The sequence below is a fragment of the Dreissena polymorpha genome, chromosome 3, assembly GCF_020536995.1.
Source record: "Dreissena polymorpha isolate Duluth1 chromosome 3, UMN_Dpol_1.0, whole genome shotgun sequence".
NCBI lineage: Eukaryota > Metazoa > Mollusca > Bivalvia > Myida > Dreissenidae > Dreissena > Dreissena polymorpha.
In genome coordinates this window covers 38,491,215-38,503,526 of record NC_068357.1, presented here as the reverse complement: position 1 = coordinate 38,503,526, position 12,312 = coordinate 38,491,215, and the positions used below count along the sequence as shown (strand labels likewise).

Here is a 12,312-nt window from a genome sequence, read left to right as displayed (position 1 = left end):
ATAGCACGTAGTGGACTATTTTAATCATTCATAAACTTACTCTTCCGCGACACGTATATCTAAAAAAATTTATTTTTTTTATAAACGATCCTTTACGTGTTTTTTGGTAAACAATCATGGAACCGGAATGTTTATTTCTCAATCAAATTATTGTGCATCAATCACAAACTAGCACATACATACATCACATTAAAAAAACTAGTATATATCTTGCTTTATGCTTCCGGAGTAATATCGCTAAATATTCTGTACTGAAGACACTTCACAATTCAACTCGCGCAAGCGCACTTGAAAATAATATCTTCCTTTACTGAAAAAATATTTCTCGGATTTACCTAAACAGAAAAGAAATATCCCTTTTATATTGTTTTGAACCATGGCAGAAGGCGAACTATTTATTTCTTAGGTGACCTCTTCTAAACACCCGACCGTATCAGATCCCGACCGTTTTAACGCCTTCCGGCCGGCATAAAGTGCACAATAAATTACTAACGAAACTGCAGACCTGTACATTTTTATTAAGTGTACAACTCTGACAAAGCGCTGATTTTTAAATTAAGGAATCCGTGTCAACGTGTCGAGATCAAAGGTTTGATTATGTAACAAGAAATTCATCTTTGCTGGAAAACAAAAGTACACACATATTTTTTACTGAGGCACAAAAACCTAGTCTGTTAAAAAGGCACGAATATTTGTTACACATGTATACAAGTAGGTAATATATCGGCTTCAAAGCAAAATGTCAGTCCAGTATTGGTAACAATGACATCAGAATGTCTCATTTGAATCAAGAGCGTTTAGATAAGCCCCAGGCTTTCGATGAAATCGAGCCATTATAAATATATTTAAAATAAATATAAAATTTAGTTTACTCATTTCCGATTCACATATATAAAGATCCCATTAATAAAAGGGCCAACTTTCAAGGCATTGTTCTTGTTTTTACATTTTTTCTAGATTGTGTAAAATAAGTATCGATGAATATGTCTTCATATGAATATGTCTTCACATATGTGCAAATATGTCACCCCGCTCGACACATTTACTTATTTAGCCGCGCCCTAGGATAACCGGGCTTAATGCATGTGCGTAAAGTATTGTCCCAGATTAGCCTGTGTAATCCACACACGCTAATAAGGGACGATATTTTCCGGAATTTTTCGTTCAGAGAAGTCTCTTTCTATACAAAAACCCAGTCCAAATAAAGAGTTTCGTCCCTGGATTGCATAGGCTAGTTATGGACGACAATTTAAGCACATGCATTAAGCCTGGTTTTCCCAGAGCGAGGCTCCATTATGTAAATAAACCAGTGTGTACCCGCTTGCTGAAGGCAGCTTCCGAAGTTGCATAGTGTGTCGCCGCAGCAGATGTTGCACGTCTGTAACCAAATTTTATTTGAGCCTCTCTCTATGAAAAGGGGGTTTAGTGCATGCGGTTAAAGTGTCGTCCCAGATTAGCCTGTTCAGTCCGCACAGGCTAATCAGGGACGAAACTTTATGCACATGCATTAAACCCCCTTTTCACAATGCACGGTTCATTTATTAATCGGACACCGTATCTCAGCGAAGAAGTGCAAAAATTCTGGATATTAATTAAATCGTTATCATTTTTGCAAAATCTTGTAAACATATTTAAAATACTTTTAAATGACATTTAAATTTCTGGAAAATGTATGATGCCGCGAACGTCATATCATATTTTAAGTATTCAACATCAAGTAGAATTTCTTCTCGGAAACGTATAAGAACTAAAACATGTTTAGTTTACATATTTTAGTATTGTCCATTGTGTATGAGATTTGCTGCATATTCTACTTTGACTATACTCTCGAAAAATAGTTATCGATGACTTGTAAAAACTAATAAACACCATTATTTCTCATACATAAACAAACTGCTACATTTGCATCAAACTTGAATTGTTGAAAATTTAGTTAAACATACAAATATTTGAAATATTTCATGAATTGCAATCATGAATATGAAACAATTAATATTATACTTCAAACTGTTTTGATATTAGATTTTTAAAATACAAATATCTTGTTCCCAATTCGAATAACATCCAATACCACAAATCATTAAATATAGATATTTTCCTGATAAAGCGCTAAATACAAAGCCTTTTGTTGAGTTTTTCGCGAGACGCCTAACGCGAATAGCAGTTAGAACATAACCAAAAGATTAAACCCAAAATATAGATATATTTTGCATATAATAATGGTTATGTTAATTACATAAAATCCTTACTAGCGAAACCACCGGTGGCTTTGGTACATGATTATATGAGCGGCGCTCAAAGAAAAAAAGCTTAATGTATGTTTGGACTTAACAGGCTAATCTGGGACGACAGTTTACCCACATGAAATAAACCCTGTTTGTTTCCAGAGCGAGACTCACATGAACAAGACAGCCATGATAGTTCAAAGCACTCACCAGAGTATTGGCGCATATGAAGATACAAACATGGGGAATTGTATTGATATTAATTGGATGGTTTGGAAGTTGTCACTGGTTTCTTTTATTGAATGAAAACACTCCATGCGTTAGTGTCAGTACAAAATTGTGAATGTAAATGGCAAATCCAAGCGATGAGTTAATTGAACTGAGCTATCGATCAACATATTTTCTGTTTGGTAATAGACCCAATATTATGTACGGAATACGAACATGAGACACCGGTCAACGCAGGGGAGGTTCTCTGTACTAATATCTAACCTATCAATCGTGTTCGGGTATGTTAAAAAGTTAAACTTTATTTGAAGCAGTAGGAGAGATATCAGTACAAGTACCTTTCAAAGTGGCAAGTGACCTTATTAGGTAAGCCAAATGAAAACAAACCGATGGTGTATAAAACCGATATCACAATCTTGGAACATTCAGTGCAAGGTATGTCAAGAACTTACCGCTGAACTACGCCCCGTCGTCCGTTTTCCTACAGGGGGATAGGTTGAGGGATCGCGGTAGTTTTTAACGATGAATTGCGTTGCAATTAAACATCGCTTAAATAAAAAATATATCCAATTTATTTATTCAGTATACAAACGATAACAACCTGCTATGTATTCGTTTACATACTAATTTCAAGCGACTTTGATATTCACGTTTTTTGTTTGTTTGAAAAGCATCAAGATTTAGTTTTCTGTGTGTTCGTCATTGTTGCTGAAGCCCACAAGGTCGAAATATACAGGTTAACCAATTTGCATTGTCAAACTTCAATACTTATACGAAGCCCTTCATACTAATCGGATTTGCTTTTAGTAATTTTAAGTGTGTTTGTGTTTTTGACTTCTTATAGATTTCGAAGTATATGGTTTATTGGAAAACAAAATTAGGGAACAGTCTACCAGCTATCGTCAATAAAAAAACACTGTGCTTTTAAGCTCACCTGTTTGGGCTGGCAGATATAATTAAACACAAATCTTCCGCCAGGGGCCATGTCGACATGGGTGCCACAAATCTAAAAGAACATTAATGTTAGAACTTACAATAAATTGCATAATTTTTTTAGAAGTTTTTAAAATCCAAGAGTTTCATATCGTTGTTTTTAATAATCGGCCTGAACATTAAAACAGTTATGAAATATTACGATTTTCTCAGAGCACGATGTATATACGGTTCAACTCGACCGTGGTCTGCTTGTGGTTTTTCTTTGCATGATACAGGAGAGTTTATTCAACATTTATATCGAAAAACTGCTTTTTATAGTATTTTATCACATCGAATAAACACTATCGAGTTGTATCCAATAAATAATCGTTATATTGAGCACACGTTTAGTATCAATCTGCCGTCACTTATTGCATTCATCAACGTATATGATATGTTCCTATGAACGAAACGTAGGGATGATACTTACATTCACATGTTTTGTTCTTCCATGCCTGTATGTATCAACTCATTTTGATGTAGTAGACATAAATTGCGCTTACACAATTATCGGACCACGATTTGGAAATGCTTAAATGACATTTTGCAATACACTGTTTACGTTCTTCTAACAAATGTTAGCAGTGCAATCTCAACGGTGTAATGGATATCATGTCCACTTAGCGACCCTGAGGTCAAGGGTTCGATCTCTTCTGTGGGAGCGTTCTTAAGATCTTCCCAAAGACACCAAGTACTGGTTCTACCCAGAAAACGGATTTTAGAGCGTTTCAATAAGCCTCCGGCTTTCGATTAAATTGAGCTAAAATAAATAAGGGTTAAACTTGCCAATCATATGTATTTAAAAAAAAGAGCCACCATCAAAATAATCAGATTGTCACATTTCTAAATATATATTAATTTAGCACCGATAAATAAAGCTAAAGTGGAATGTCTTAAACAATTGTGTACATAAATGCTAACAAAGAGTCGTGTACAATTAAACAAATTGTACTGCATTTTTAACTTGGGCTATTTAAGTTCGTCTTCAATTCTCATTATCTTAGATAAACATCTGCTTTGCCAACAATGTATAAGAGTTCACTTTAAATAAGTCTATATAATTTAGTAACTTTATTATATGTCAATACAATAAGGTCTCTTTATAAAAGCTATTCAAATGTCATCTTATATTCCGGTGATGGTATGCAAGATTCTACAGTGGGAAAACTTCTTACGTCCATAATTCAGTATGTATTTGTTCTTGGTTATTTCATGGCATGCCTACGTGTGCTTTTAAAATTATTTATAACTTACCTTTATTGGCACGATTTGGTAAACACTGGTCCATGACACCGTATATAAATATGTCGTATGCAGAAAGTATGACATTCAATATTTAATATTTGCACAAGTACTGATTGTGTTCACAATTTCCTACTGTGTCTGTTTAGAGGTTTGAGAATACGTCCATATTTTACCTGATCCTGATCGCAGGTCACGATGTTGTGACAATCGTTCGGGTTTAGTGTATTCTGACAGAAGTAGCATCTTTGATAACCCGTGTTGTTTACTGGAATACAATTATTAAAGACCCAAGTCATTGAAAAATGGACTCCTAATAAACTGAAATGGTATGTAATAGTTGGTCGGAAATAATAATAATATATATAAAATAAAATATAAACTACAACAACGCAAACGGGAAAAATATTCTTAAAAAAAGCAATTATATAGTTAAAATAATTTCAGAAGAAGGGGTCGAACTTACAAACCTATGAATCACTCGGCTAAATGGCTGAGGAAGCGTTTCAACCAAATGTTCTATCATGAATAACGTTTATATGGCGTCATAAATGAAAACGTTAACGTGCAAAGATTAACGGTGACCGAACAAACGTTCGATGAGAAAAAAGTAATCCAATTCATTTTACTTTGTATTGTTGCTGAATTGTGTTATGTTCTTTAATAGTCAAAATGCATTTGATAAAATACAGCAACAACATTTAGTGTTAATTTACATTAAACACGTTAAATGTAACTTGAGTCTGTTGTTTTCCTCAAACGTATTCATACTTATTTAAAATATGTTTTTACCGCACACTTGTACATTTTCACAACAGCTTATTGAGTACACTTAATGGCAAATGTTATAGGTCTAAGATATGTAAAATGAATACTATAATCATTAAATTTAGTCAATCAAAAATTGTTTAAAATAGTAATACAAACAGCATCGCACTTAACGACATGATGGGTATATTTCGTTCTTACTTGAATGAATAACAAATATCGTAAAATGGATTGCAAATATTTTATAACCATTGAAAGATTATGAGCATGAATGAAGATTGAAGCCGCAAACTCTTCGTACAAATGCACTTACAACGAGCTCAATGCACTTTACATTTTATTAAAGGATTGGTCGTAAGTTTAAACTTTTTGCATGAAAAACATGGGTCTCAAGAATTGAAAATGATCAACTCTTTTCATCCAAGCTATGAGTTTACCAATAACGAGTAATACATGGCTGAAAAGCGTTTGAGATTGTGTAACTTCATAAACAATCGATACAAATCAGGGTGTGTTAAAATTTGAAAATGTTTCAACTATCTTATTTCAGACAGTCAGGATAATCGATTCTAACCTTCATCGCTCATAACTTTTCGTATATCCCTTTTAAAATTACACAACAATTTTTAAACTATTGCCCTGTTTAGTACACTGCCCGTTGTGATAACCGAAACAGCAAACTACTAAAAACAGTATCATTGGAATGTTTCTCATACAATCGTAACAAAACAAACAGACCTCCGCTGCTGATCCCACAGAGAAACCCGTTACAGAAGTCACTTGAACTGCAGCACTGAGAACACGACCGCAATTCAAAGTCCTGTCTCTTGGTCACAGTTCTTTTCCCGACCCCAGAACCGGAGGACAGGCAGGCCTTGACGAGAAACACTGTTTATTAACTGCATTGCCGCGATTCATTAAACATAACATATTAAACTACCATAATACAATAGATGCATTATTGGAGAGATTTATTGCCGCGATTCAACAACCATAGCATATTAAACTACCATAATACAACATATGCATTATTGAAGAGATTTATTGCCGCGATTCAACAACCATAACATATTAAACTACCATAATACAATAGATGCATTATTGAAGAGATTTATTGCCGAGATTCAACAACCATAACATATTAAACTACCATAATACAAAAGATGCATAATTGAAAAGATTTAACAACTGTTTATCGATTTTTTAAGTTTCATTGCGAAACTTAACAGCAGCAACAGATTAAACTTATACATTAATCATTGCAGAAATTCAAGAACTGTTTATTGACATCTAAGTTTGATTGCAGAACTGAACCACCGCGACGGATTAAAAAAACAGAATAACTAAGATAGAATGCTTTCCCTAAAGTCTGCCTTACTGCTACACCTTTCATTTGTCAATCAATACATGTACCTGACTCTAAACATGACATACAATCGGAGATTCCTTATTTGCAGTACTGTTAATATTGCTGAATTATTTAAAATACCAGTTACGTTCGTGTGACAACATATCAAAGGATGTATACTGAGGAAGAAGAATAATATATCCACCTCTGTATTTCGATCCAATAAAATTCACAATTATGTATACTATTAATATTGTATGAATTCTATGTAAAACAATGTGTTGAAATAAATAAGCTGGGATAACAACTCACAGTCGTTATTTTAACGCTTTAAAACTACGCTTTACACATACAATATGGGACAGTCTTTGTTAAAAAAGATTTTAGTTTTTTTTTAATTTCAGCAGCATTTGACTTACCCCTTTAGATCTGCATCCAGCAGAGTAGTTAATGTTGGTAACGGTGACCAGCTCATCCATGAAACATTCCTGTATGTATCACAATTGAAAATATACTCTATATTGAAATGATGAGTCTAATCCGTTATTAAAGATAAAGATAAAGATATAAAATGAAGTGAATGAGTCAGCAACAATTAAAGAAGCACAATTAGAACTGAACAGTAGAAATTTACACTTTATTGAGAATTTAGTCTCAAATGAAGCGGCGCGACAGATTTTTTCTATCAGCAAGCATCAGTTGGAGTTAAAAATAAAAGTTTGCATTGCTGCATGATGGAAATACTCGCATACTTTCTGTTGTTTATTTAAAATTGCTGAACTCACCCAAGTTGCTTTCTTTAAGACAAATACAGTTGTCGTATAAGTCGAAATGCATTGGCGGTAATGGCGTTCTCAAATATGTATTACCGTGTTTTTATCCCGGTTCATATAGTTCTTTCCTTTATTCCTTTCTCATTTTGATTTTTTTCATTTTTGTGTTTGGGATTTAATAGGCGTTAAGTGATGTTCGCTGCTGTGGTGTGAGTGGAAGCTAATACATTTAAAACAGCGGTGAGAGATTGAAAAAAGGTAAATCCCGCATCCGTCTATTACCTGGTCCGCCCCGCAGGTGGTGATATGAGCTGTGCAGCCTGCGTAGGTTTCCTGGCGTTCGCAGATGTAGCATCTCAAACAACGTGAACAGTCAGCTTCATCCACAAGAGAGCAAACCTACTATAGTTATTGTTCTTGTATTTATAGCATGGACCATTTAAAGCATTCCACTGGATCATGGCTGCAACCCTTACATGGGCATTTCAATGGTATGTTACACAAAGACACGTGTAACAAGTAGGAATATCCCGACTTTTCACACATTTGTCATGTGGTTACGAGCAAATGTACTTTTGTTTTGGTTGGCAAAAATAAGCCCTTCTAAAATTGATTTCTCGATAAATATTCCTAGCGGTTTTTGAACCAACTCCAAATACTTTGTGTGAGGATTGTTCATGGAATACTTCTTAAGGCCATTCTGTCCCTATAACTTATTTAAGTAGGGCAGTTATCAGCTTCAGGCATGCATGTGTACATTTAGTATTGACACACCATAAAACCAATGAAAGGTATGAAGCGGTCAACATACCGACGTGATATTACTGAAATGTGGCGAAACACTTAACTAAACACGACAAAAGGCAACAAAGCAAAGCAAAAATGCATATGAACGCATTGATGCAAAAGTTTTCAAAATACCTTCATTTCAGACTGGTATGTATTTTCAAATCTCATGCATCAATGCGTTCATAGGAATTGTGTTTCCCCATCAGAAAATCAGACGCTGCCGAACCAAATCTTACGCCTCTTATCGAATGAATACAATTTACCGCATGATAAATATTTTCTGTTAAACTATAGTTTACCGTAACATAAGAAAAACAAGAACCCAAGAATAAACCATGTAGTGATAAAGTAGTCTCCAAGTCATAGAAGTGTCCATTAAAAACTTAATTACATTAAAACAATCTTCAAGAAACGATTACTCAAAGAATTAATCACCGAATAGGAATATCCTGTAATTCTTCAAATAAGCAATATATCAACCCATAAGATCTTTTAGTAGAAGTTATTGAAACACAAACCGGGATAAAACTGTGAAATGAATATGGATGTCGGACATTGTTGGAAAGGTGGATAATTTCGTTACTATAGATGGGATAATGAAGAGCCTGTGAAATTAGAAAATATCTAATCGATGCTGACTAGTTATTCATAAAGAATAAGTGCTTATAAATAAACAGAGAAAGTTGACAAGCCACAGCATGAGGGCAACACGCGGAAATTTGGCATTATTACATAAGCGCTGATAAATACTCTTTCAATCTGAGGATACTATCGAAACCGTGCTGAATATAATCAAACTTCCTGTAATTAAAATGTCTTCGTCCTTACCATGAACATCGGCTCTAAATCCTGTGACAATCAAAACGACGCCCAATACAACTGAAATTAGACAGCAAGAGCATTTTATGTCAAGGCCATTATCTATACAATAATACTCAGAAAACAAGTTCACGGGTTGAACGTTTCCAATAAATAGGCATATTTTACCGGAGGGGACTAGTTTCAGCCTGTTTGTCTGTCTGTCCGTCCGTCAATCCGATCACGTTCGTCAGCAAAATTTGTCCCTGCGATTACTTATAAAGTACAGAAGATACGTAAATGAAACTTCATTGTTGTACTTATAAAAGACAAGCTTAGGTTTGTGAAGGAGAATCTTTTTCTTGATATCAATGGTCACATATTGTTGAAAGAAAAAACTCAGAACTATAATTTGTCCAGAAGTACATAATGTCAATAATTAAACTTGGTATACACATTCCTCTTAATGAATCCGATATGTCTGTCAGATAGTTTTTTCCTCTGTTCATGAGGCTTTAATAAATAAAGTACATAAACCCAAAACTAAAAATATATATAATTAACCCTATTTTGAGTTGATCGAATACAATTATTGTTAGTATCATACCGTTTTTTAATGTGGTGGAATTCCAAATGCTTGTTTACATGCTGATAACGCATGCAATATAGAAACGTATGTCCTCATTCAATACATACTGGCTCTAGTATGTATGGTATTGCTTGCAAAAACACTATACTCAATACGTCTTGACATAAGATTGTGTTTTTTAAAGGCAAATGCAAAGCAGCAAAGACGCGAATCTTTTAAAACTATGTTTACAATAATGTACAGAGATCCCGGCACAGCGCATAAATGATAATGAGTTTAAATAAGGTGCCAGAACTAAAAGAAAATATTGCACACATTTAAATATTTGTTTTTCTTCATTCTATTGAATCATGTTTCTAGGCTCAGCAGCGTTGCTGCAAAACGCTGTGTTTCTGTTTAAGAATATGTTACTTATACTTATTCGTACATGATGCCATTGATTTAATGTACGTTATCAATAGCAATGTCGAACACATAACCAATTGCATGTCAAGCTTATGTTTTGGATTACTGGCGTCGCACTGAAGTGCGGCGACTAGTATGTAATACTTTTTGTTTCGCTTATGGGATGAGAAGTTATTTTACGGATCAATGTATATATTTTTGTTGTCAGAATATCTTTCATAGTGGTGATTTTTTTGTGTAAATTAGTGTAAATAAGTACTGCATTTGTGCCTATTACATTTACTACAACATTTATTGCTAATAATGCAAAGCTAATTCTTTTAATTAATAACTGATCACAGGGACTGGGCAATAATAAAAGATCACAGGGACTGGGCAAATACGCGAACCGGTGAAACTTTCTGGTTTTGTATAAAAACAAAACTTTTTTGTTCCACTATCCTAGCAACCACATAGTTACTAATAAAGGCGCTATATCGCGCGAAGCGCGACACGCATTACTAATTGTAATAATTAGTCTTGATAAAGGAAGCAGCCGCTTATCAATGAGGAGCACCATCACAGCATCCCAGTCTCATTACTATCAAGTCCTCCTACAGGTTTTTGTTTACGAGCCACATATAGAAGGCCGCAGGCCTGACCCGTATCTTGCCAGTGGTATGGGCCATTTGGTATGGACCTTTAACCCCGCTCACTCTCCAGCGTTTAAACTTCTGGATTTACATTTAAACCGACTATTATTAGCTTATTAATATCTTAGTTAGAAGGTGATTTTTAAAGCGGTTCCGTAGTGTAGTGGTTACAAGATCGCTTCACATGTGAGAGGCCCAAGGTTCGAGCCCCAGTAGAATCAAATTATTTTATTTGTGTTCTATGTTAACTTTTTGTTTTGATGTTGACATTTTAGTATAAATAAATATGCTGTTTTATTGTAACCATTTTTTGTTTTTATTATGCCCATGAAATATATGTGTTAGAGGGTGGGGGGGGGGGGTTCGTAAACACATTAAAACTTTAACAGTGTTTTCATATCAATTAGTACTCAACCCCTATCGTAAATGAGCAACGTAAGAATAAGTTCAGAATCATCTCCCCTTGAAGTTGAGAAAAATATGAAATGACACTTACAAGATGAAGCAGATTTTTTAAAACCTACACAGTTCTGTTCCATTAATGAAAACTGCACACGGATGCCAGTAAAAAAAGGAAACCAATGTAAATAAAATGAACTATGAAATATTTGGGGGTTACAACACAAAATCATATATAATGGTTATTTGGGGGTTATAACACATCATAGATAATGGTTATTTGGGGGTTATAACACAAAATCATAGATAATGGTTATACTAGTATATTTTTCTATTTTGTTTAAAGTAATCGGCCAATATATTAATATTTACAGTAGAAAAAAAAAATCGTTCCATGTAACTTCATTGAGTGCCTTTTACACTGAAATTCCCGACGCCCTTTGATGCGTTGCATCAATACTTATCGTGTACACTGTATTAAATAATTCCTACTAATGAACAACAATTAATTTCAAATGTCGATTTAAAAGAAAATTAACATTGTGCGTCCATTTGTTTTCTTCGCTCGTTGCGATACGTATCTGGTCTTATCTTCTCTGACACCTTCTATCAATGCGATAGTTATAATCAATGGTGTCACTGCAATGCAAGCACTGTTTCAACTTGTCTTGACTATCGGACGAATTTACGAATTTAGATCCACCGGCATGACCTGTTATCAATATGGCGCTCCTATTAATATTATAATGAAACCGTTCAAAAGTTATGTCTGACTATATAACTGTTCTGTATTAACACAATTGTTAGATTGAAAGTAGTTATAAAACAGTGAATCTGTTCGACGAGTTGAATGCTGGATTTAATCACTCATTTTACTTTTTCTAATTCAACTTTAATCGATCATTATACAAAGTAAATATCAGGTGGTTGATAAACTCATCCACAAACTGTAATTAATCTTAATATAACACTAAATTGTTACCACGGTGCATTATCTTATCAACCGTTTCCAAATAATCGAATCATGTCAGACATGTAACTGACAAACCAAATATGTTTTAACAAACCATTTAAAAAACACATACAGACTCAAACCATGTTGAATTGTTTAAGATATTAAGTTTAGGTATAAATAACTCAT

General features: G+C 34.2%; 1 protein-coding gene across 2 annotated transcripts; it reads right to left on the bottom strand.

Moving 5' to 3' along the window:
* Positions 1-498: 498 nt before the first annotated feature.
* Positions 499-11,809, bottom strand: LOC127873725 (uncharacterized). Of its 2 annotated transcripts, XM_052417689.1 has the most exons (10): positions 11,711-11,809; positions 9,177-9,227; positions 7,842-7,921; positions 7,206-7,274; positions 6,177-6,312; positions 4,847-4,938; positions 3,388-3,459; positions 2,906-3,001; positions 1,318-1,378; positions 499-620 (listed from the first exon to the last, which is right to left on the bottom strand). In XM_052417689.1, exons 1-10 carry the CDS (start codon positions 11,721-11,723, stop codon positions 556-558), a joined length of 735 nt encoding a protein of 244 aa, XP_052273649.1. In that variant the 5' UTR covers positions 11,724-11,809; the 3' UTR covers positions 499-555. The 2 variants fall into 2 exon arrangements, with proteins under 2 accessions (XP_052273649.1, XP_052273650.1); XM_052417690.1 differs by lacking the exons at positions 2,906-3,001; positions 3,388-3,459.
* Positions 11,810-12,312: the final 503 nt, after the last annotated feature.

Coding starts and splice junctions, on each gene's coding strand:
- LOC127873725 (XM_052417689.1), bottom strand. Junction 7,275..7,841: donor CCACCTGCGGGGCGGACCAG/GTAATAGACGGA, acceptor TGATACATACAG/GAATGTTTCATGGATGAGCT. Junction 3,460..4,846: donor TGACCTGCGATCAGGATCAG/GTAAAATATGGA, acceptor ATGTTCTTTTAG/ATTTGTGGCACCCATGTCGA.